This window comes from Bradysia coprophila (assembly GCF_014529535.1).
Source record: "Bradysia coprophila strain Holo2 chromosome IV unlocalized genomic scaffold, BU_Bcop_v1 contig_5, whole genome shotgun sequence".
Classification (NCBI taxonomy): Eukaryota; Metazoa; Arthropoda; class Insecta; order Diptera; family Sciaridae; genus Bradysia; species Bradysia coprophila.
Genome location: NW_023503374.1, coordinates 1,557,086 through 1,582,372, shown reverse-complemented (window position 1 = coordinate 1,582,372; position 25,287 = coordinate 1,557,086). Strand labels below are relative to the sequence as shown.

The following is a 25,287-nucleotide window of genomic DNA, read 5'->3' as shown; positions in this document are numbered from 1 at the left end:
TTAAACAATTTAAAGTGTTGAATAGCAGATGTCGTCACTTGTTGCATTATGATGAGTGTAACGTTCGACCTAATTGACATTCAACATTCAACAAATGATAAAAGTCTAAGAAATAGAGACTCAATTAGACTAACTACTTTCGTTCCATCGTACGATGTGATATTTATACGGACACATCTAGATGCAACACACTTAACACACTGCATTTACTGTACAGTAACGGGTTTCGCTTTTTATTAGTTTGATTGAGTCGTCCAATATTTCCATTCATTCATTCATTGTAAATTCGGACAGTTCTTCACAATGCCACCAAATAAATCTCAAATAGTGAACGTAAGTGACGAAACGGAAGTGATAGCCAAACTTTGGCGGCTAATCGAGCAAGCTGCTGAGACGGCAATAAACGAATCTGGTGTCTTTCGCATCGGTCTATCGGGTGGATCGTTAGTTCGCTATATGGCAACAGGTGCCCAATCATCCACGACGGATTGGTCGAAATGGAAATTGTTTTTCTGTGATGAACGATACGTGAAATTCGATGATGTCGACTCGACATTCGGTCAATACAGAACCGAATTCATTCCCCACACAAAGTTAACCGAAGATCAGTTCGTGACGATTGATACGTCGCTGGAATTGAAAGACTGTGCCCAGGCATATGAACTGGAGATTTACAAAAATTTTGGTATACAAGATGTGCGTGGTGTGACATAAATTCGATATTTTGTCCACATCTAATTCGATTAAATCGTCTGCTTTCAGCTGGACTTCAAAACCATTCCGAAATTCGACCTGTTGCTGTTGGGAATGGGTCCTGATGGTCATACGTGCTCTTTATTCCCGAATCACCCATTGCTACAAACTGAAGACGTGCTAATTGCACCGATAGCAGACTCTCCAAAGCCACCGCCGTCTCGCGTAACAATGACGTACACTCTCATTAAGCATTCCAAGGCTTGCATATTTCCGATCAGTGGAAGTGGCAAGGCTGATATTGTAAAAGTGAGATACACCTACAACCGCATTTCGCTTATCGCTCAGCGTATATTTACGTGACCATTTTCACTTTAGCAAATTTTCGTTGATAAAAAACCGCTGCCGGCTGGTCTGGTCGAAGTAATCGATGGGACCGTCACTTGGATACTCGATGCAGGCGCTGCTGCATTGTTATAATTGCGACACAAAATGAACAGAAAACAATTCTTGTGCAGTTGTTGCACTGTCGACAATAAACCAATTTGATATTACCGAAGCACATCAGAGTTTTTACGAGCAAAAGTACACCGACCAGTGGCGACCACACCTAACTGTATTTCACACATCTGGTTAAAAAATAGTCTGGGTGTGGTTGACGCAATGTCTTTGCCGGTAGGAAGTGGTGAAAATGCAAAATTCAATTCAATAGAAGAAAACAAAGTTTCGAGGTCGACCGATGCGAGAGGTTGGAAGCAGGAGGCATTTTGAATGCATTGACCAAAGTGAGTCGAAAGTACAGTGCGGCATTAGGTCGAATAGTAGTCTGACAAATTGACAAAATTCGCTTGTTCTGACACAGGCACTCAGGGCCTGATACTTAGAAATATTTCATTAAATTTCACAAAATTCAACGCACTTCAAGCATGAGTGGTCCTCTAAATAGGGTATGTAAACTTGACAGTGTAAAAAAACCATTTCATGCAAAATAGTACTTTATTTGGCAGCTGTCGACTATGATCACTTTTGCTTGAAGTGCGTTGCTAAGTTTCACTAAATTTGCAAAAAGAAAAAAAGACTTCTAATATTTAGGCCCTGACAAGACTGTAGACCAAAGACGGACGATAAGAAAAGCCGGTCTAATAATAGTTTCCTAGCACTAGTCATATTTCTGAGAATTAATCTTAGATTTCAAAACACTTTTCAATTGGAAGTTGATTCCAGTTTTGTCTCGGAAAAAATTCGGTTTAAATGGGAAGCGAAGCGAGAACTTCTAAAGACACATTTTCTCCTACATTTTTTGGCAGAGTTTTTCTTCGGGTGCCATGACTCCAACGACAGCCAAAATGAATTGATGAAAATAAGTACCTTTGCGCCATCTACGTCCATCGAAGAACCAAGACAAAATTCATCGAACTGTGTGTGTTTATTGAACGACGTTAAGTACAAAAATTGGGATAGAAAAATACAAAATTGAAATTAGACGGCGAAGAAATCCTCAATGCCAAGCATATCGCATGTAACCTGAAAGAATTTCTCTCCTAAACCTAAATCTTTGGCCAACGAACTGATTTTGACGAGCGTACAATTGCTTAAATATGATCCACCTTTTCCCTCCAGTCGGGGCGATATAGCAGCATATGTAATCGTACGTGACCCTTGTTCGGGCGTCTGAATTCAGGCGATAAAAAAGAGAAAAAAGAATTTGAATCGAATAATGTTTGCCACGGACCTACACTGCTCTGCTCACCTTAAAAAATATTTTTTTGAACCATGGAATGTACGTGGTACTGGAATGACAGAATAGATCCGTATCGACGACACCAGGATGAACGGCGTAAATTTGAACATTGTTGGCCTCATCTTTGTTTAAAACCTTCTGCAGATAGCGCGTGAATAGCACCTGAGCCAATTTACTCTGATTGTATGCCACCGGCGGATAGTAGTATTTCCTGTGGGACAATAAATGTTCCGATCAATGGCAAGGCAAAGTATTTTCTTGTTCCACGACATACTTTCCGTGCAAATCATCAAAGTTAATGTTGCCAATGAGATGGACACAGGATGACACGTTTACGACTCTCGAATTGCATTCCTTTGTACCACCGGCTTTCAGCTGTGGCAATAGCAAATGGGTCAGCAAAAAGTGTCCCAAATAGTTGACAGCCAATTGGGATTCGAAGCCATCCTCGGTTATTTGGAACGGTGACGCCATGATACCAGCTGCGATCAACAATTAAACTCTCAATAAAATTGACGGCCTTGGGGGGAAGATCATTACCGTTATTGATCAGGATGTCCACCTTGGAAAATTTGCTCTGAACGAATTTCGCAAATCGTCTCACCGACTGCATGCTGCCGGTGTCTAAACGTTCGTAAAAAATTTTGCCCTTCATTGACCCGACGTCAATTAAATTTTCCACATTATCCTCGGCTTCCTTTGGATTTCTTACGCCTGTAAATCAGTTGAGAATTGTGAACCATCTTCCCAAGTAGCATTTCAGAAAAAATAACTTATTCGTTAGAATAACGTTGTAGCAACGTTGTCACAACGGTTTTGCAACCGTTGTTGCCCGGTTATAGTTTAACCTAGGTCAATTAACCGTTGGATAACAGTTAAACAACGAAAAAGTTAAAAATTTAAGGTAGAGCAACTATAATTTTTAACTTTTTCGTTGTTTAACGGTTATCCAACGGTTAATTGACGTAGGTTAAACTATAACCGGGCAACAACGGTTGCACAACCGTTGTGGCAACGTTGCTACAACGTTATTTTAACGAATAAGTTATTTTTTCTGAAATGCTACTTGGGATTTTTGCTGACCCCAATAATAACTTGACTCGGCCACTTACCCATTACGACAGTCATATCGCATTTCATCAACTTTTCAACCACACGCAGTCCGATACCACCTGTCAACAATAGAAAGTGTTAAGTGAATGACTCACAGGATTTAAACTGACTTACGATTTCCTCCCGTAATAACGGCAACCTTTCCCTCCAAGCTAATTAGATCTGTAAGGAAAACGGTCGCTTTAACAAATTCCGTCTGAAACAAAAAACGTTTCACCCACCAACTCGATTCTTTGGTTTCAAAATCGCATCTTCGACCAGACCCCTAATTCCATGATATTGCCAAATTATTTCCCATTTTAGTTCGTCGAACGATCGGGGCATTGACTTAGATGAACGTGTGAAGTAGAATGCGAAAAATAGAAAGAAAGCGGCGACGACACTCGTTCCGCAGAACAGGATAAATAGAATGCCCATTTTGTGTGTTATATTTCGTTGATTTTTTGATCTTCAGTGGATGGATAAATTGTTCGCGTTTTCCCCCTTAAAGAACGACGATTTTTGTGACTGTGCAAATTTGTGTAGCGTTTTGTTCATTCACGTAACATTGCGCCTAGTTACCATATTGCCTGAAATAAAGAAGAAATGAGAGTTAGCTTTGACCAGATAGGGCTACAGTTTGACACCAATTTCCTACAATGTGTGGCAGTTGAGATATTATACGCTAGTTGGTTAGTGCACTTCCAGCTAGCTCTCAAAAATAAAAATCTGAAAACAAAAGACTTTCGTGTCTGGTAGTTCGAATGTAGATTCAATATTTATGTTAGGCATTCATAAAGTATGTCACGCATGACGACTACTTGCATCACTTTCTGTTAAATTTTCAACCATATCTTGCATCTCTTTCGCACGCGTGACATACTCTATAAACGATCTCTTTTAATGAGGGACTGATATGCAATAGCCTATGCCAATCAACTTCACGAAGTGTCTCGTTGTGCTTAATTTTTCATCGATTTGATTGTTTAAGCAGTACAAAGTAATGCTTCATTGGCATATCGTCTTCGTCGTTGCTTAGATTTGACTTTAATATTTGTCTTTCAAGAAACTGCCAACAACTCTTGAACTTAGGAAGGTCTGTATCAACGCATTCGAAGAACAGGCAAAAGAACAGAACTTTAAAAAGGGGCCTCCAAGTAGTACCAAATAAATTCCACTGCCGTACGGACCACAAATAAGAGGTCAAATGACAGTTAATAAAATATGTTCCTTTGCCTGTTGTTGCAGTACCTAGAGCCATATCTAGAGTAAAAAAAGCTACTTTTTTGTTGCTGTCCACGACCTTAGAGAAAACGTAGAGAAGAAAACGTTTCCTTCCCGTTCCTCCCATGTACATCCGATATGTATCAATTTACAAAGCTTTGTGTGGTAATCTCTATTATCTTAACAAAACTGTTTGTCCCAAAGAAAACTTGTCATATTTTACACACTTTTTAGTGCGATCAGTCGATAAAAAAAAAACTCGCTAATAAGCAAATATTTTCTCATCATATCGTCGTTCGCTATGTAGGAATGTGCAGTTTAAAATCAAAATAAAAAAAAATCGGATATTGATTCAACAGATGAATATAACACAACGATCGAGAAACTTTCACGCACGTTAAATATTTTTAATTAAATTGTTAAATATGTCAACGGTTTGGTTTAGGGTGTGCTTGCGGTATGAGAAGATAATTGAATTTGTCTACACAGCGCGCATTGTGTACGCATTGATTCTCGCACTTATCACGAAGAGAGTATAGATCATCTTCGAGTTATGGTACCTTCAGACATAGCCTCGCTTAAGGTTCTCGTTAAATGGTTCATTCATTGATTTTTATGCATATTTTAGCGCGGTTGGCATTATAAACGTCCTTGCAGATGATCTATAGAAAAGATCGATAATTTTATTCCACAGTGAATGTATACATGTAAGGAACATCATACTATAAAATCTAGGATTTTTCGACAGATGTCGACCTCATCACAAACTTTAAGTAGCTCATGGTTTGTCGACTCCGCGAATTAATTAGAAATCACATTTCTCAAACGTCGCGTCGTACCGGTTCTAGTGTTAACAACGTGAAACCGAAGTTTCGTGAAATTTACCGAATTTATTTTGTGGTAAGTTTAGTAAATTGTTTGGTATGTGTGGTAAACTGGGTAACTCAGTAAATTGGGTAAATAAATTTACCAAAATAATAGGCAATGAGTTAGGAATTGGCATTTAACTTCTGATAGCCCGTGCGTATGACTGATGGTTAGAAAAGTTCTTAATGCCGATAAGATGAGGAAATAATTAGTTAGCCCCTTAAACGCAAATCTCTTCAGAACAGACAAAAGTAAAAGTAACAGAACAAAATTGCTGTTCCATTAACCTGTCACATACTCACATACGGATATTCATCTGTTATCGATAACGACGACAAAATTAATGACAAGTTCTGGGTAATATAGTCCTTCATATATTGAAATGCATGTTAACAAAATTGAAGTACAAGATTTCAAATCAACCGATGAAAAATACTTCTCGTATGTAGACCTTAAGCATCACTACGCCACTCGCATTCGAAACTTTTGGCGCCGTTGGGTCTAAAGCAGACATTTTCCTTAAGAAGTTGGGTAAGCTCATGAAAAAGAAGACCGTCGATAACCGATCGCTTCATTTCCTATTACAATGCTGATAATAACACTGGTCATATGCATGTCGTCTGTAACAAGGTCTCTCAAGGTCTATTTGAAAATACTAATTACGGTGCCTCATTTCTTGCTTGGACAATACGATCGATTAAAAATGTCAAATTTGCAGTAAATTTACACATCGGCAGGTCTTATAGTACATCACCGATGACAGTGTTTGATTGTCCGACCATCATATCCAATGGTTGATAATGACAGTGCACTAATTATTGCATAAATCAAATTAAATCTGAAGTAGCAGCAGGGACTATAACTAAAAAATTACCGAAATTCAGCAAGATTTCTCGAAAATTTCCTAAAAGTTACCGAAAAACTTCTTCGGGAAATTTTGGTAGATCTAGGCAATTTTCAATAAATAAATTCTCATAATAGGCGCTGGTTAGAAGAGTTATAGCTCGTCGAATGTATACATTTATGAAACCAAAACACGAAAAATGTTTAACCTCTCGGTTGCCTATTTGAACTAATGTAACGTTACCATTTACTTCAATACCGCAAATAATTACAAAAATTACTTTTTTCTTACATCGAACGGTCACCTCGAATTTACCACTCATAGAGTGTAGAACACAAGAGATACTTCATGAAAAACGAACTTCCTCATAAACACTGCCATGACGAGAATAATATAGGTTGGTAAATGTTATGCAATAAAAACACGCTCGACCGCAAATAAAAACTTAAAAAAAAAATCTTATTTCAACCGATTACGGAGATCTTCTCATTCTCATAAAAATTTTGAATCTTTTTATGGTAGAAAAACAACCGGCTGGCTGTGTGTATAGTATTATGTACATTTATAACCAAATCTCAACACATTGTAAATCTGATTTTTTTTTTCATTAGAAAGTCAAGGTTACTATTGAATGTGATGGAACTTGACTTAATAATGGTCGAAACGTTTTTTTTTTCTTTCGGCTAATTAATATCAAATATTTCTTTGTATGTAAAATCCATAATACGAATTCCGTATATATGTCGTTCTACCTTCTACAACTCACATTTTTGTGTTTAATAAAAGTGCTAAATAGACAGTTTCACAGTTTATTATGCCGAACACGAATTAATGAATTAAAACGTTACCAATTTACTTATTGTTACGGTATATATCATATGTATATCGTCTAGGAATGTATATAATTGTATAGTATGTTTTCGATCGAACTCATCGAACTTCATCAAGCCAAAAGCAACAAAGAAAAGAACTCTTTTCTCATTGTCCGAAAGGTATTCATAGTATTAATTAGCAAATAAACCTTACCTCATAATCAACGGTGAAACGATGTGTTGAAAACATACAAAAAACAATTATGATTCATAAACAATTTATAACAAACACCACACGTCGTTATTATACAGTCAAAAATTAAACGTACATTCCCTGCGAACGGCCTAAAGTCAACTAGCTTGAATGCATAACTTTTGCCACCACTCGTCTGAACTACAAAAAATGTTATAAATCTGAAAGAAATGACTGTATTGTGAAATATCGGAACATCATCGGTGTGAGTTGTGCATCATAATAAACAAAGTACAATTTATTAAATAGACAAAAAAATGATTAAATCAATAAATCGATGTTGAGACGAAAAAACTATAAAATCACGAATTATGGTGAATCTATTACGAATCGAGACCAATTCTTCGTATGATTCAGTTTCAATTTCATCGAATTTAACATCGAATCACTTACAATTATAATTTCTGCGATTAATTTCCGAATTTTTTTTATACATATGTCACTTTGGTCACTTTTGATTTGTGATGTAAACAAGTTTTGGACGAACCACAATTCATCACATGTTCACCAAAACGCCCACCTGAAGAAAGTCACTCTCATCTGTGGATGAAGTCTTAGTAAATCAGCGCAATTTACTCAAAATCTGTTTTGAATTCTGACCTGGTGAAATTAATATTGACTACAGTTTAATTGAACAATAATATTACTAATAGTAATTCACTATTATTACACTCGCTACAGACTGTGAGTATTGAAAGATTAGTTCATATTCAGATAGGAAATAAAGGGCATTGACGACGCTATTTCCTGAATCGCGCCAATACACTGGAGAAATGAGGAAGAGCTTACCTGGTTCAAGTGAATGCAATGTAGAGATTGGTTTAGACTCAGTTTGCTAAGCCCTGGTTTTCGGACATAGATATGAAAACTGAAACTCTAATGTGATCTACCAACAGCGGAAGATTATCAGCTCTGTGCATAGTGATACTAGAGAGGTTACATGGTGGCGCTGTTAACATCTATCGAGTGTAAATCTATGGATCAAGTGAAGTGTAGACGAAATGAGCAAAACTTTTTTACGCTTGAGTTTGATCAATGGGGAATTAAAACACATTCTGGCCTAAACATCGCATAGCAATGTAGACGAAGTAAAATGCTTAGTTTCTTAATCATTGTGATCGGTCAGTATATTTGACCTATAATTGGTTATTCAAACTTGTAACATATTTAATGGGCAAAAAAGATAGCAAAGTATATAAATACTGAAGGTAATGCAAACCCTCAGCGTATCAGAGAAATTACGGATCCCGACTTTCAGGTAAGTTCATTTTTGTAATGTTGCCATCATCAAATTTTCTTGTGCTTTTTCATCTTCTAAATGTTTTCGGTGATCCTTGATTTATAAACAAAAACTGGAGTTCTCATTTTCACAGCTTCTATTCTTACATAACTACAGTGAAATCACTCCTAAATTTGGTGCACCTGATAAGTTTGTATTGAATCGAATCAATCGAATAGTGTTATGATGAAAGAGAAGAAGATATTTTGACAAGCCTTCGGTTTTCTCGCTCTGATCATAACAGTCTATTCACCCCACCACTAGCTGCAACTTGACGCACACAAATTCAATATTTGTGTAACATAATGAAACTAAATTCACCTGAAAGTAGGGTTCCGTGCGTAACTGCGCATTTCCACTACCTTCAGTGTTTACATAGTTTGGTTACAGCCAGTGTTTATTTGTAAGTTCAATTTGACAAAACAAAAAAAGCAAAACAAAAAAATCTTCAATTTATCGGAGTTTGTCCAAAATGTCATACTCGTCATACCCCAGGTACCCCAGACTAGAACCACTAGAACCCAGAAAATAAAATAAATTTGGCTGGGAATGCGCAAAAAAAAATCAAAAAAATATTTCACCTGGGTCTAAATGTCTACAAAAAAACGGATGTCTCCGACCGTCCATTTTGCATCAGGTCTTTTGGAACGTGCTAAACGTCAATAGCGCACGCAGATTTTTTATTTCCTTCGAATTCCGTTGATAATCGTATCAATTAGGCAAAGTGAGTAACGAAAATCAATTGCATACAGTAAAGCCAACCCCGGCACATTGGAGAACTGGACTAAATGTCGATTTTCTAATTGATTTTCCAGATGCCGAAAGAAATCAAAGAGGTTAAGGATTTTTTGATCAAGGCCCGCAGAAAGGATGCACGCGCTGTTAAGATAAAGAAGAATCCGGACAACACCAAATTCAAGATCCGCTGCTCACGATTCCTGTACACATTAGTGGTGTCCGACAAAGAGAAAGCAGAGAAATTGAAACAATCGCTGCCACCTGGTCTACAAGTGAAGGAAGTCAAGTGAAAATGATGTGAAGCGACAGGAGAAAAAAAAATTTGGACGTCGTTGTGTTGCCGAATAACAAGTGGTTTTTGAATGACAATTTCGTTGTTTTATACTTTGTAAGTAAATGGAAAAGTTGTTCACTTGATTCACGCAATAAAATGGTTTCTCCAAAATAAAAAAAAAGTTTGTGGTTCATCTATTGCACACACGTCAATGACAGCGCGTCAATGACAACGAAACGAAAAGGCTATTGATTCTGTGCAAAATGTTCAACTGAGTTTATTAACACCAACTGTTGCTTACAAGTTAAGACCTTAAGAGTTAAAAATGGTTTTCAATCTCAAAACAAAAAGGGAAGTTCAATATTCGTCCTGTGCCAGATCCGAATTTGTATTGTTCAGACCTCTCTCCTTCAATGCCTTAGCTATCAGTCGATGTTTTTCGTGTCTTTGCTCCTGAGTCCGACGTTGCGAGTCCAGAATGTCATCGACACAAATCTCTTTCAGCGGCAAATTCTTCTCCTTTTCTCTGTCCTAAAAGCATTGTACAAATTTACGGCGTGAGCATCAACCCAACCAACAAACGGCAACATGCCACTTACAATTTCACCCAATAGTACAACATTCTCGCCACGGATTATGAAAATACCCCGAGGAATGTCACCGTATTCCGTTCCGACGTGAATTCGTTCGATTGTTTTGTGTAGAACCAAATTGGCAAATTGATCCACGGAACGTAAATAACCAATCAATGTTCTGCCATCGCGGAGCAGTACCATCAATTTTTCTGCAAACAATTTCATTTTTGGCTTAACAAAACAATTTTGTTTTTGCTCTCTACCCGTCCTTTCGGGTATCGCATCTTACTGTCGACTTCTTCCAGTAAATGTGCTGTTCCCGCAAGGGGATTTAAATCATCCATTTGGTTGGAGGTCGCAATGTGTGTCTGATTGAGCAATTCAATTTATTTTGATTTATTTACGACGTTTTGTTTTCAGCCAAATCCAGCTCACATACAAACTATTGTGAGGTTAGGTTTCTCTTCCAAATTGTTTTGACAAACAAACTTTCCCAACAAAAAAATTACAGTTGCCAGCGATGCCAGCGAAAAGTTTAAATCGAGATAGTCCCAATGTTAACAAGATTTAAGTAAAAAATAGTTATCCACGTATTTTGTGACAGAAATTTGTCTCTTTTACTCTCACTACATCCCCATTGTATTGTAGCGACGGCGCTCTACAATATGCATAGTCACATTTGGTAACATGACTTACGGTATGTTTTTTCGCATCTTCTTTGGTGCGTATTCGTACATCAAAAAGAGACAAAATTTGATTTGGTAACATGACTTACGCTGGAATTTCCCTTATTTTGCTAACTAGTTAGTAAATGGGCTTGTTTTTCGCACTAGATGATCTGGGGACTTAATTGATGATAAGAAACGATTGAAGACTACGTCTGTCTCCTATCTATGAATTCTTCGCACTGAAAATTGTAAATTTTTAGAAGAACTTGACTTAGGATTTGTACTTTACATGCTGACTTAGATTAATACAACAAAATATATGATCGATTGCCCGATTGATCATCAACGCACTCACATTTTATGTCACAATAATATCAAAATGAGTAAGTTTACAACCTCCGGGCCGACATTAGACCATACCTGATGGTTAAAGTTTTTTTTTGATCCAGCCATTTAGTGAGAATTAACGATTTGCGACAAATTAGAAAATTAGAAAGTAGAAAGTAGCGAAATTCGTAGTGGTTTAGTTAAATTCAGAAACAGGACTTGTCACATTAGCGAATTATAAGAAAAATGAAATTTCATTAATTTAGCTCCATGATTCGCTAATGTGACATTTCCAGTCGGTTTTTTTATTATGTCGTATGGTACAGATTACATGAACACGATTTTCCTCTTTACAGAAAAAAGAACAGCAAGAATAGAATTCTCAAAGTCGTTGAAACGTGAAAGTCAATTAGTGGAAAAATCAATGTTATTTAACATTTATCAATTTAAACAATATCGTCTCTTAGAAGTAGAAATCAAATCAATGAGATCTGGTTGATCATTAAAATCATGTGGATGACAGTCGGTTGTTTTCAGCATTTCAAAATTCGTTTTTACCGTTCGATGGAACAGGCCTATATGAATCCAATAAATTTTACTGAATTTTATGCCGACCCAGGCGAGGCATTGAAAATCTGTTTCGATCAATTTTTTCATTGTTCTAATGTCACTTTTGACGCTCAACGAAATTATAAAACAACGAAAAATTTGTTTTTAGCATTTCATCCATTACATGCATACAGAGAGTGACAGCAGTCAATTGTGAAAAAAGCTAACAGCACTGTGAATGCGCAGACAGTTTAATTTTTAACAAATTATCAAAATGTCGCAGGTTTCACTTTTTGTTTTCGTATTTTTCAAATAAAGTTCAAATGTTTCGCGTTGTAGTAGTTCTGTAAGGCGGAAAGTAAATAACGTAAAATGTTGGTGATTCGATAAGACTTAAGTGTTGTCCAACGAAAGTCTAATTACAATAATTCGTTATCCATTTAATGTACAGTGAAAACAAACACACACCCACCACTCACACAAAAAATAGCCGTTTGCTATCTGTCATTCAGATTTGAATTTTTCAATTAAATTCGTTGAAATTAATTTCGCGTATCAAAAATGGATTTGATTGAAAAGATGAGAAGGTCGAACTTCGAACAGTTTGTGACCTTAGTTCGGATGCATTTATCATTTGAATTGGATCTCAATACGACCGATGAGTAAGTTCAATTAGTGGAATTTATCCTTTGTCCCAAGAGAATGTCTTACTGACGAATTATTCACTGTGCAGCAATGACGTCGTGTTGAATGAAAAATTAAAGTCGAAGAAACGATTCAACTTCCACAAAAAGGCCAAAATATGCACAACAACAACCAGTCCGCTGTGTTCCAATTCACAAGTCCTCAAAGAGGGAATACTGCAGCTCAGGGAGCTGATCAAATTTCTGGTGCTGGAACAAAGTAAGAAACTGCTGTCTTGCGTATTTCTGTTGTGACAGATACTTGAACCACTCCACTGACTTCATTTAGACATTACACAAGAAGGCATATTTCGACGAACCGGTAGCCTAGCTCGACAAAACGATCTCAAATCAAGAATCAACAACGGTCTTCCACTCAATCTTGAAGGAGGTGCTTATACGGTACACGACTGTGCGTCCGTTTTCAAAGGAATTTTATCCGAACTGCCGGAACCTCTCCTCACCGACACATACAACGTTGCTCATGTTCAAATCGCAGGTTGGTTCATTGCATCGAACGTAATTTCTGTTGTTGGTTGGATGCACTAACCGAGAATTTCATTCACAGAGCTCTGCAACAATTTAGACAATTCTAAGGAGCCACGTCTCGTGCATTCACTTCAGCTGTTACTGCTGTTACTACCACCAGACAACTACAATCTCCTGAAGGACATCATCGAAATGCTGCACAGAACAACCGAATTCGTGGCCAGCAATAAAATGTCGGCGAGTAGCCTAGCAACCCTATTTACGCCGCATTTGATATGCCCGAAGAAATTAACACCTGAAGCACTGCATCAAATGTCACTATTAAATTCGAAATTCAATTAGCTTTCTGACCATACCAATTTTAGATCACAACAAATGTCCGGCGTCATCAGTTTCATGATCAGCAAAGGAACGGACTTGTTTGACATACCACCGAATTTAGCCATCGACATCCGGGCCTATTTCGTCAAGGAACAGCAGAAAGCATTGTCGCCAGAACACTTCCTGGACGAATCGGTGACGTCCGACTCGATAGCGAACACTGTGTACACATTTGTCGATAAAGAACGAACGGCACAAGCGTGTGTGTCAGGTAATCCGACGGATACAGCACTCGCTCAACTGTACGCTCACATTCAGACGTTGCCGGAATCGTCAAAGAAACGGAAATTAATTAAACAATTCAATAAGGAGAATGGGCAAGGTAGGTCAGAAGGCCGTTCGGGTCAATTGATTTGAATTACAATTTTTTTATGGCCCCGCAAAATGAGGCCGTGGCCGGAATGACAATAATGTTAATGTTACAGTACTGGAAAAGTTTGGCTTGATAGAGAATGACATTCGCAATGTCAGAAAGGCTAGGCAGAAGTAACGAATTTTAGCGCACCAATTTACTCAACTCAATGACAGGCCATTTACGTGAACGGTAATTGCAATGTTACTCGGAAGGTTTCACTGGCCTGTTGTGCAGATCTTCTCTACTAAATCGAAATAAATTTCTCCCATCACCATCTAACACTAGATCGAAAGCCTGTTCTTCTAGCGCTAAGAGGGCACTATAACAAGGGTAGACACAACTGTCACGCATAGTCACTGTTAAATGACGAATGGAATGAATTTTGTCCTTATGACTGATATGCAAACAGGCTCTCGGTCTACAAAATGATTGTTGTAATCGCCGTGTCTCCTCACCAATGAGTTCTTTCTCTTCATCTTAACAATTCCGATCGAAAATTAATCAATTTATCGTCCCATTAACGATTGCACGAACCATTTATTCATTGTCTATGGGTGGTTCCGGATATCCAACATATATGAGTTGGGAATAACATCGTGAAAAAACCATTTGATGAGCTAAAAAAACATTTTTTTTAAATCTAATTTTTAGTCCTTTTACTCTGATTGCTACAAAATTTTCAAATTTCCATTTTTTTCCCTTCATCTCAACGTGTCAGCTTCATGTCTTCTAACCACTTTTCCAAGCCAACAACAACCTACATATGCGAGGCTAATGTTCCAATTTCCATTTACAGGAACCCCTTTACAAATGTTAAATCGACTTAAGAATACAAACAGTGCATCGAAACCAAGCAAATCTCTCGGAGACTCCATCAAACGACACATATTTCACAAATCATTAGCTACTAAGTCTGCAACGAAACAGCGATCGTCGCCTGCGTTTCATGTAAGTATTACGACGTCGATTAAGCATTTTTCTTTGTAAATATTTGGTTTGTTTAAATTGTAAAAAAAAACACGTCTGGGAAACTGTTGGGGGGTTAGATGGTTCAGGATGTGAGTGAAACGTCTTTCGAAAATTATGGATGAGCTACCCTCATTAGGAGCGCTCAAAAACAACAGTGTCAAACATGCCCGATAAGTTATCGGCGATAACGCACGTGGACTCTCAGTCTATTTTTCGAATTTGATTTCCAACGATGATTCATTCGAAGATCCATCGTACCATCATTGGTGGTCCATCAATTTCACTGGAGTATCGGCCTCAAACTCTTTAATTCCGACTAACGAAACTCTTTCCTTTCTTTCTGTTCTTTCTGACTAACACCAACTTTCAATCAACTATTTGGTTGACTTGTGTAATGCTGATCGTAATGGAACAACTGCATTCGAAATTCTAGTCACTAACCGAATATACAAAATCTAGCACGTCACTCAATCCGTTTTATTGCATGTGCCTTTGTTTGCTTGTAAATACTTTCAGACACCGACCCGAGCCCAACAATTCACCCCAAAATCTAGGCAACTCTTTCAAAGTCCCTACATACCGCGACAACTGCAATCCGACAACAATGTCCAACTGATTTCATCGAAATTATCACTTGCTTCACCATCGATCGATTCGAACAAGGCCGTGAAGGCCAATCATAAGGTTACAGCACCAGTTTGTACCACACCAATTGTAGCAACGGAATCTTTAGCGAAAAAAGATGACGACGAAAATCTGAGCGAAGATGAAGTGGATTCATTCGAATTGCTCAGCGAAACTCTGAACCGATTGCAGAACACATCCAATTGCAGCAGCAAAAAGACGGTTGCATTCAATGTGGCAACAGATAAATGCGAAACGGAGAGTGAGGGTGACGAACACATCAATAAATCCGCCAAAGACTTCAAGTCCTTTCATAAATCCGAACCGGATTTGAGTAAAATCTATGCGGAAAATGCGGTCACCACTCCGCTGTGGAATAACGGCCGATTTATTACGAGTAAACTGATGAAAGGTGTCAGCATGGTCAATTTGAAATGTCCGTCGTTTATCGATCGGAAAATACTGCGAAAATCGTCGTCCATTCAATTCAAACGGAAGTCATCGACGAGTGATCTGTGTGTCACGCCATGCAAAGAGAACTCAATGATTGATGATGAGGATTTTGAAGAGACGCCGAACAAAGACAACAGTTTGAATTGGAGCCAGGAGTCGCATCTTAGACGCCGTTCAATGTCTCCGATAACTAAGTCAACGCAGCGGATGTCCAAGGCTATGCAAGTAAGGAATAAACACTTTTCATTTTGTATATAGAGCAATTGACTGTCTTGCGGTCTTTCCAACTAATGAAATTGCATTGTTTGTGTTGAGTCTAAAATTGCGAATGCGCCATGTGTGTCTGTACATAATCTACTAATTCAAAATTCAGGCGACTGAATACACATTCAACCAAGGCCATATGTTAGTCGTTACGTGTTCAGAATGTTACTTAACTCAGTCAATCGTTTCAACTTCATTGAACAGGAATCAATAATGACACCGCGATCGAGAAAACCGGTTATGTTAATCGGTGCTTCGTTGGGCTCTTCGGATCAACGGAATTACCACAACAGTTTCTCCAGCTTAAGGGAAGAGGATGAAGAATCATCGCAGTTACACGCACTCGATACCCAAGAGCAGCGATCGTTGTATCGATCAAAAAGTGCCGGCAATTTAAACGAATTGGACGCAGACAATGTGGGTCAGCTGAACGTGACTGGCAGAAGGAATTCGTCATCCGATATGGAATCATTATCGGCTCCTTTCCGGTAAATATATTGTAATCCCGTCGTGGTTGCCGGTGCTTGACATCGAAATGATTTTGTTTCAGCGAATATCTGCTCAGCCGCAGTGTTTGTACCAGTGCACCGGTGGACGCTTCGTTCTCAAGTCAACCGGATGACTTTGGTTCCACGGAAGACATTCAGGATCTCACCGAAACGGAATTGAGTCAAAGTTTACTCTACTGCTTGAATGGAAACATACCAGCGGATATGTCATCGTCGAATTTATCGCCCGTCGATTCGCGTATTGCAAGCTTTGATTTGCAGAGCAGAAAGCGTACGATGGACGTTAGACCTGGCGATGGTCAGGCGCACAAAAGAATGCTGGTCATTAAAAATGTTTTGTTAGAACATCCCGGTGAAACGTCATTGTAGTTATAGATGCGGGACTGTGGAAGCTGTTCGTTTAGTTATCAAGGAAGAAAATTATCAATAAAAGAGGGAAATATAGTCAACGGCACAGTGGTTTCGATTTCCATAAATTCGTACACTCGATTCAATTGTACATCTGCATTAACCTGAACCTGAGGAAGAACCTGAAGAACCAGATCATAAACAATTAAAAAAGTGCCAGTATCGTACTAGCTACCCAAAAGTTTCTCGGCGAAAATTTCTAAAATCCTCTTCATATCAAATCACCCTATTTATTGTACCATTTATACTAGGCCCCACCACTTGGGTGGGTCATTTCCCTTGACTGACTATCAATACTTTCAATAATTCCAGTCCCAGTTGTCTTACCATTTTTAAACAAGACTGTTCTGATGTCGGAGCGTTTGCTGCGACTTAGCCCCGTACAACCCGTAATCCTATTTCGTCCGCAACCATAATACGTCCGTAGCCCTAATAAGCCCGGAACCCTAATACGTCTACAACCGTCTAATGCGTCTGTTACCAAAATGCAAGTCAAGTTGGGCATGGTCAAATTTACTGAAAGTGTTCATTTTTAAAATTGCGCATAGCGCAATTACGAAAGCCCGTACGAAGTACCTCTCAAATAAAACCAACAATTTACGTCATTATTTTAGAAACCCAAAATTTTTTGCCAACTTTCCATTGGGTATTCAATTACTTCTCAAATGAAACAAAAACTAGCAAAATCGGTTGAGATTTACTCGATTTATGTGCAAAAAGCACTTAGGGCCGAGTAGCGGCCTTAGTGTAAGGGCCCAAATTTGAAACTTTTTTTGCCATCATTCTATTCGGCGTTCAATTATCTCTCAAATGAAACAAAAACTAGCAAAATCGGATGAGATTTACTCGATTTATGTGCAAAAAATACTTAGGGCCGAGTAGCGGCCTTAGTCCAAGGGCCCAAATTTGAAACTTTTTTCGCCACGTTCTTTGCGGTATTCAATTACCTTCCATCAAAAACTAAATCTAGCAAAATCGGATGACATTTACTCGATTTGTGTGCAAAAAACACTTAGGGCCGAGTAACGACCTTTGAGCCCTCCCAACAAGCCCACGTTGCATCTTACCCAAAAACAATGTTCAGCAGCTTTGTTCTACTCGTCAATACCTTTCATTTGATATATCACAAGCAGCTATTACGTGCGTATTTCGGTAGATATCGTCGAAAGACTGAAAAACACCTATAGGGCCCTAGCTCTGGAGGGGCCGACCCTACCATGCCCATTTTCGAACTTGACCTTACTTTTGTCGATACCAATCGGGGAAAAAAAGAATTTTGAAAAAAGGTTGTGATTTACTCAAGCTAGAATGCTTTGCCCTTACTGTCTGCTTCCAATTCGACGTGTTACAAACGGCATATTAATCTTATAAGCCCCCAGTACTTCGTACGGGGCTAAAAATTGAAAATCGGTAAAGAATTACTTCAGTTATCGAGTCCACAAGGAAAAGCGTCTGTGTAGAATTTCCCATCTCCCATTATCCATCTGCAAACTCAACCTCAAGAATTTCAATGTTCGTCGAATAACACAAAAAATTTGAAAATTTGATAAGAATTAGGGAAATTATCGCGGTAACAAGGAATAAAATTCTCTTGAGAATTACTCCCATCTAATTACCTCAATATTGCCCATCTACGAACGTAACCTCATGATTTTCATTATCCGTCGATTAAAACCAAAATTTTGCAAATCGGTAAAGAATTACTCGAGTTATCAGAGAACGTTAGCTAAACGGCCGCTAACGCTAATTTCCAACGCTAAATCCCCCGCTAACGCTAAAATCAACGGTAATGCCCAGTATAAATAAATGGTGGTATCATTGTGAATGCATACACATGGACGACACAATTTCGGTGTGTCTCGGTGTCGGTGTGTCTCGGTGTCGGTGTGTCTCGGTGTCGGTGTGTTTCTCGGTGTAACACATATATTGGCGAGTTATGATTCACTTCAGGTTATACCAGGGCCTATTTTAAGGAAATTAAATTTCCAAAAATTCTCCAATTTTTCCATCACTTTTCGTCATTTTATCTAAAAACACGACAGATTGCATCGTAAATGTTGTTTTTACTGCCTTTTTAGTTGTTTTTCATGTCTTTAAGCTTAACTGATTACTTTGGAATGACATCTTTCAGAAAACCAAATTTAGAAATTTAAAGAATTTTTGTGAAATTTGTGAAATTTTCGAAATTTTTGGAAATTAAATTCCTTAAAGTAGGCCCTGGGTTATACTCTTCAATGAGTATATAGAAGAGAAACGGGCAAGACAGGTAACAACCACACCGAGTCGTCCCTGATGAGTTCCACAATGTGTTTGTCTTCACTTTACATTTCACTGGAATTGTAAAGATGAACTGCGAAGTTTTTGAATTTAGCGGAACAAAACGGTGTCTCTGGGTACTCTAGGGATAAACGAGACTCGGACGACTTTTTGTTTTTTCCATTCCATTCTCATTTCGAGATGTATCAGATCAGAGCATTGTTTTAACTGTATTTTAACCTGGTATTGGGTTCAGGAATGAATGTATTAAGAGGTAGAAAAGACGAGAAGAAGACGATTGCTTCATGGATCGGCGAGTTATGGTTCACTTCAGGTTATACTCTTCAATGAGTATATAGAATAGAAACGGGCAAGACAGGTTTAGTCCCAAACACACCGAGTCCCAAACACACCTGACATAATTTTGTGATTATTCCTCCCACAATGTGATCGGATTAACATTTTATCAATGGAATAAGTAGATCTGACTTGTAGGAAGCCAGCGGTATTAAGCTGGAAACGTTTTTTATTCTCTTTTTAATGTTACAAATAGTATCCTCCACACGCCGAACACGCAGTTGGAAAATGTGATTCGTAAAACGTTTTATTGCAATCAAAAGTGAATAAAACTTTTCCAGCTTAATACCGCTGGCTTCCAGATCTACTAATTGCATTGATAAAATATTGATCCGATCACATTGTGGGAGCAATAATCACAAAATTAATTTCAATTGCAGGTTAACCCCGTGTTTGTTGTGTAATTGAGGATGTTTGTCGTCGAACAGCACATTGTAAAGTTTATAGATTTTTTCCAACACAGTGTCGCTGCCTTCCTGCAAATTAGATCTACGGATTGCAGCAATAAAACATTGATCCGGATGACCTTTTAAAATAATAAATGAAAATAAATCGAAAATTGCGTCGTCCATGTGTATGCATTCACAATGGTGCCATTTATTGACGGGGCATTACCGTTGATTTTAGCGTTAGGTAGGGATTTAGCGTTGGAAATTAGCGTTAGCGGCCGTTTAGCTAACGTTCTCTATCGAGTCCACAAGTGTACGGACGTTTTCTGTATTTAACGTTTTTTGCCAATGTAGAACATTTTCAAAATGTCAAAGTGAACTTAGCGTTACGGACATTTAAGGGTATTTTCTTTCATAAGACCCTGACCTGGAACCGGAAACAATCATTGTTTTGACTCTTCTTCTTTGTAAGACAACTTTAATCGCTGCAAGGTAATGCGTTCCACTAATTCCCTTGACTGAAAGTCAGGGTCTTATGAAAGAAAATACCCTTAAATGTCCGTAACGCTAAGTTCACTTTGATATTTTGAAAATGTTCTACATTGACAAAAAACGTTAAATACAGAAAACGTCCGTACACTTGTGGACTCGATAACTCGAGTAATTCTTTACCGATTTGCAAAATTTTGGTTTTAATCGACGGAGAATGAAATCATGAGGTTAAGTTCGTAGATGGGCAATATTGGAGTAATGAGATGGGAGTAATTCTCAAGAGAATTTTATTCCTTGTTACCGCGATAACTTCCCTAATTCTTATCCGATTTTCAAATTTTTTGTGTTATTCGACGAAGATTGAAATTCTTGAGGTTGAGTTTGCAGATGGATAATGTTAGAACAACGAGATGGGAGAAATTCTACACAGACGCTTTTCCTTGTGGACTCGATAGCTCGAGTAATTCTTTACCGATTTGCAAAATTTTGGTTTTAATCGACGGAGAATGAAAATCATGAGGTTAAGTTCGTAGATGGGCAATATTGGAGTAATGAGATGGGAGTAATTCTCAGAGAATGTTATTCCTTGTTACCGCTATAACTTCCCTAATTCTTATCCGATTTTCAAATTTTTTGTGTTATTCGACGAAGATTGAAATTCTTGAGGTTAAGTTTGCAGATGGATAATGTTAGAGCAACGAGATGGGAGAAATTCTACACAGACGCTTTTCCTTGTGGACTCGATAACTCGAGTAATTCTTTACCGATTTTCAAAATTTTGGTTTTAATTGACAGAGAATGATATTGGAGTAGTGAGTTTGGAGTAATTGTAAACATATTGTCAGAAATTCTGGATTTCTGGTCTAACAATTAAGAAGTACTTCCCAAAAGAGTTTTTGCTTGCTTACCGATAGCTCGAGTAATTCTCAGAGGCTTCAAAAATCAATTTCGACTAGTAGCGTAGTTCATGTGGTTAAACTCGAACATTGGAATTTAATTGTACTAGTAATCTGGGATGTACGACCATTTTTGAGTGAAATCCGTATTCTTAAAAGATTTTTTTTCGGTCCTAAAATGCTTGAACGAGTGTGAACTTTGCGGCCAGAGCGAAGCGAGGGCCGTAATTCACACGAGTTATATTTTTTCAAGAGGTAGGCAGGAAATACACCACCTTTTCAGCTCATTTAGTAGACTATATGGAGACTCATTTTAAGTTGTAAACGTACCTCGCTGAACCTTCCATTCATAGCGTATGTTTTCTGTTATTTGACACTCATAGCGCTTTTTAGGAGACAATATAGTAGACTCGTAATAGAGTAAAACATCGCTCGCTGGGCCAGCAACTCATAGCTCTTCTTGTTTCTGCAGAAAATTAAATTAAATTTGAGTAAAATGAAGCATGTGATGGCTGCTGTTTTCTAAATAAAAGAGACATTGATTTTTCATGTGAATATAATTTTGTGATCGTTGTTACAAGATATGGGAGAAATTATACTCAGACGCTGATCCTTGTTATCGTGATAACTTAAGTAATTTTTACCCGATTTTAAGTTCGTAGATGGATAATATTGGAGTAGTGAGGTTCCAGAAAAAATTCGACGAGCAAGTGAATCTGGATTTCTGGTCGAACAATCTAGAAGTCTAGAACAATCTTGCTTGCTTGATAACACGATAACTCGAGTAATCCTCAGAGCATTCAAAAATCGCAGATTTGAAAATATTAAGTGTTTTCGACCAGCATCGTAATTCATGTGGTTAAATTCGAACATTGGACTTTATTGGACTGGTAATCTGCGATATACAATTTTTGCGTGAAATCGTGTTCTTAAAAGAATTTTTTTCGTTCCTAAAGTGTTTGCACGAGTGTGAATTTTGCCAGAGCGAAGCGAGGGCCGTAATTCACATGAGTTTTTTTTTCAAGAGGTAGGCAAGAAATGTGCCACCTGTTCAACGCTTTTAGTAGACTATGTAGGAGACTCATATTAGGAGTAAGACATCGCTCGCTGGACCTTCAACTCATAGCTCTTTTTGTTTCTTCAGGAAATTAAATAAATATGAGTAAAATGAAGCATGTGATGACTGCTGCTTTCTGAATAAAAGAGACATCACCTTTTCATGTAACTTTAATTTTGTGATCTCAAAAACACCACCTCATTTAAAAATGGTTAGAAAACTAAGACTGGAATTATAGAAAAAAAAAAGTTAGTCAAGGGACATGACCCACCCAAGAGGTGGGGCCTAGTTCACTTCTTTCATATATTTTCGATGATTTAGTCGCTTAGATCAAAAGACTGTTGGGCTAGGGTGGGTGGATTTTCCCAATTTAAAAATCCACAACCAGTAGGGTGTGTGGCTTGAAGAGACGAATCGATCTGCATCATTAGTTTTTGATGTCAGATTTCTTTTGAATATCCCATGCTAAGAGTAATTATACCTAGAGAGGAAATTTCGAACAAACTTACGTAAAATATGTGGTCCAAACATAAAATACGAAATGTTTATTGGCATGTGTGTTTGCCCTCTTAATTAAGAGGGCAAATTGAAATATCAATAGCGAAAAAACGTCAAAGCATACATGTGTTGGTGTAAAATTATACGAAATGTGTATCTTATACAAACTGATGTTGGGACCACATTTCGTCGTACAAATTTCCTCTCTAGGTATAATTACTCTAAGATCCCATGACCATTTGCAGGTGATGAGAACGCTTATTGAGAAGTGTCGTGAATACAACATCGACATAGTCTTGCTATTCATAGACTTCAAAAAAGCTTTCGATTCAGTGGAAACATGATCGATATTGGCACGGCAGAGTAAAAGTAACCCAGGCAGGAGCGCTTGTTTGACTAGGGACCTGAATAATCTAGTAGGCCTATGTTTTTTGCGAATTAAATTTTTCAACTTATGTCAGTGTTCATTTGAGTTCATTTTCATACAAAGGATTAGGTCCCTCATTTGACGTTTCCATAATGCACCGCTCCTGCCAAGGCAGGAGCGCTTGTTTGACTAGGGACCTGAATAATCTAGGCCTATGTTTTTTGCGAATTAAATTTTTCAACTTATGTCAGTGTTCATTTGAGTTCATTTTCATACAAAGGATTAGGTCCCTCATTTGACGTTTCCATAATGAACCGCTCCTGCCAGGGTTACTTTTACTCTGCCGTGATATTGGACGCATTAGACGAATGTAGAGTAGACTCAAGGTACTCCAACACAATTCGATATGTGTACAAAAATGCTACTTCATGTATAAAACTTCATAAGAGCACGGAGAAATTCAGAATCGGCCGAGGTGTAAGGCAGAGTGACACCATTTCACCGAAATTATTCACGGCGATTCTGCAGAGTGTTTTTAGGAAGTTAAACTGGAGTAAAATGGGAATAAAGATAAATGGAGAGTACCTGAGCAATCTCCGCTTCGCTGATGACACTGTACCGATAGCAGCGGATCTAGGTCAGGCTCAGCTTATGCTACAACAGTTAAGTGAAGAGGCAAGCAAAGTTGGCCTCAAGATGAACTTATCGAAAACAAAAGTCATGACCAACATCGGGGACGATAGAGAGATCAAAATTGGTGACACTGTCATTGAACGAGTCGACAGCTACATATATCTAGGACATAAATTGAAGTTAGGTCTGGACAACCAAACTGCAGAAATAAGACGTAGGATTGGTCTTGCATGGGCAGCGTTCGGAAAACTCAGACTAATTTTCAAAAGCAAAATGAATAATAGTCTGAAACGCAGAGTTTTCGACACTTGTGTCCTTCCAGTGCTCACTTATGGAGCGGAAACGTTAACTTTAACGAAAGCATCCGAAGATGAGTGACACAAAGAGCCATGGAACGGAGTATGCTTGGAATAACACTCAGAGACAGAATGACGAATCAATGGATTCGACAACAAACCAGGGTCGTTGATGTCATGGAAAGAATAGCATCTCTGAAATGGAGCTGGGCGGGACATATTACAAGAAGGACAGACGAACGTTGGACCAAAAAGATCATGAACTGGCGACCATATAAAAGACGAGCTATAGGTAGACCACCAGAGAGATGGACAAACGGAATTATGAATATTGCAGGTACAAACTGGCAGCAAATGGCAATGGATCATACGAAATGGAAAGAAGTTGGAGAGGCCTACATCCAGCAGTGGCTGAAAAAGAAGAGAAAGAAGAAGATGACAACTTTTACGAGTTCAGCGCCTTACTTAGTTTTGAGATTTTTTTAATTTTTTTTTTCGTTGGATTCTCTTCAAATAAGTAAGTTGAAGACTTGCAAAATGATAAAAAGAAACTAAGCGAAGCTTTTTGAAAAAAAATGTGCGAAATTTGCACACTTGTTCCACAATTTTCACATAAAAGTTCATAATTTTCACACAAAAAATCCATTTCGTTTCATAGTCTCGGTTTTTGTTGCTGTCGAGACTATGAATCGAATTACAAAATACAAATTAAAAAATCTCAAAACTAAGTAAGGCGCTGAACTCATAAAAGTTGTTATGGGATATTCAAAAGTAATCGGACATCAAAAACTAATGATGCAGTTCGATTCGTCTCTTCAAGCCACACACCCTACTGGTTGTGGATATTAAAATTGGGAAAATCGACCCACCCTACTTGGCTCTTAGTCTGGCCTTAGTCGTCCAGTCACGGCGATCATATTGTTAAAAGCAATTATAAACGCTTTTTATGTCAATCAATACGGAATATTTGTTATA

At 38.1% G+C, this 25,287-nt stretch overlaps 5 protein-coding genes across 10 annotated transcripts; 3 read left to right on the top strand and 2 right to left on the bottom strand.

Annotated features, from left to right (window-relative positions):
- The first annotated feature begins 83 nt into the window (after positions 1-83).
- Positions 84-1,179, top strand: LOC119071517 (6-phosphogluconolactonase). Its single transcript, XM_037176392.1, has 3 exons — positions 84-696; positions 763-1,002; positions 1,072-1,179. Exons 1-3 carry the CDS (start codon positions 304-306, stop codon positions 1,171-1,173), a joined length of 735 nt encoding a protein of 244 aa, XP_037032287.1. The 5' UTR covers positions 84-303; the 3' UTR covers positions 1,174-1,179.
- A 921-nt stretch (positions 1,180-2,100) lies between these two features.
- On the bottom strand, positions 2,101-8,023 carry LOC119071513 (retinol dehydrogenase 12). Of its 6 annotated transcripts, none has more exons than XM_037176383.1 (8): positions 7,833-8,023; positions 3,769-4,116; positions 3,662-3,709; positions 3,547-3,606; positions 2,975-3,148; positions 2,709-2,916; positions 2,444-2,645; positions 2,101-2,364 (listed from the first exon to the last, which is right to left on the bottom strand). In XM_037176383.1, exons 2-8 carry the CDS (start codon positions 3,962-3,964, stop codon positions 2,173-2,175), a joined length of 1,080 nt encoding a protein of 359 aa, XP_037032278.1. In that variant the 5' UTR covers positions 3,965-4,116; positions 7,833-8,023; the 3' UTR covers positions 2,101-2,172. The 6 variants fall into 6 exon arrangements, with proteins under 6 accessions (XP_037032278.1, XP_037032281.1, XP_037032277.1 ...); XM_037176386.1 differs by having other exon boundaries at positions 7,920-7,990; XM_037176382.1 differs by lacking the exon at positions 7,833-8,023 and adding an exon at positions 7,488-7,685.
- A 1,348-nt stretch (positions 8,024-9,371) lies between these two features.
- Positions 9,372-9,991, top strand: LOC119071515 (60S ribosomal protein L38). The gene is made up of 2 exons (XM_037176390.1): positions 9,372-9,529; positions 9,621-9,991. Exon 2 carries the CDS (start codon positions 9,621-9,623, stop codon positions 9,831-9,833), a length of 213 nt encoding a protein of 70 aa, XP_037032285.1. The 5' UTR covers positions 9,372-9,529; the 3' UTR covers positions 9,834-9,991.
- A 78-nt stretch (positions 9,992-10,069) lies between these two features.
- On the bottom strand, positions 10,070-10,863 carry LOC119071514 (U6 snRNA-associated Sm-like protein LSm1). Its single transcript, XM_037176389.1, has 3 exons — positions 10,682-10,863; positions 10,417-10,601; positions 10,070-10,348 (listed from the first exon to the last, which is right to left on the bottom strand). The coding sequence occupies exons 1-3, from the start codon at positions 10,734-10,736 to the stop codon at positions 10,175-10,177; spliced, it is 414 nt and encodes a 137-aa protein (XP_037032284.1). The 5' UTR covers positions 10,737-10,863; the 3' UTR covers positions 10,070-10,174.
- Positions 10,864-12,178: 1,315 nt separating this feature from the next.
- Positions 12,179-17,112, top strand: LOC119071512. Its single transcript, XM_037176381.1, has 9 exons — positions 12,179-12,598; positions 12,670-12,839; positions 12,909-13,118; positions 13,188-13,422; positions 13,474-13,811; positions 14,641-14,792; positions 15,330-16,115; positions 16,359-16,642; positions 16,705-17,112. Exons 1-9 carry the CDS (start codon positions 12,498-12,500, stop codon positions 17,030-17,032), a joined length of 2,604 nt encoding a protein of 867 aa, XP_037032276.1. The 5' UTR covers positions 12,179-12,497; the 3' UTR covers positions 17,033-17,112.
- The last annotated feature ends 8,175 nt before the right edge of the window (positions 17,113-25,287 follow it).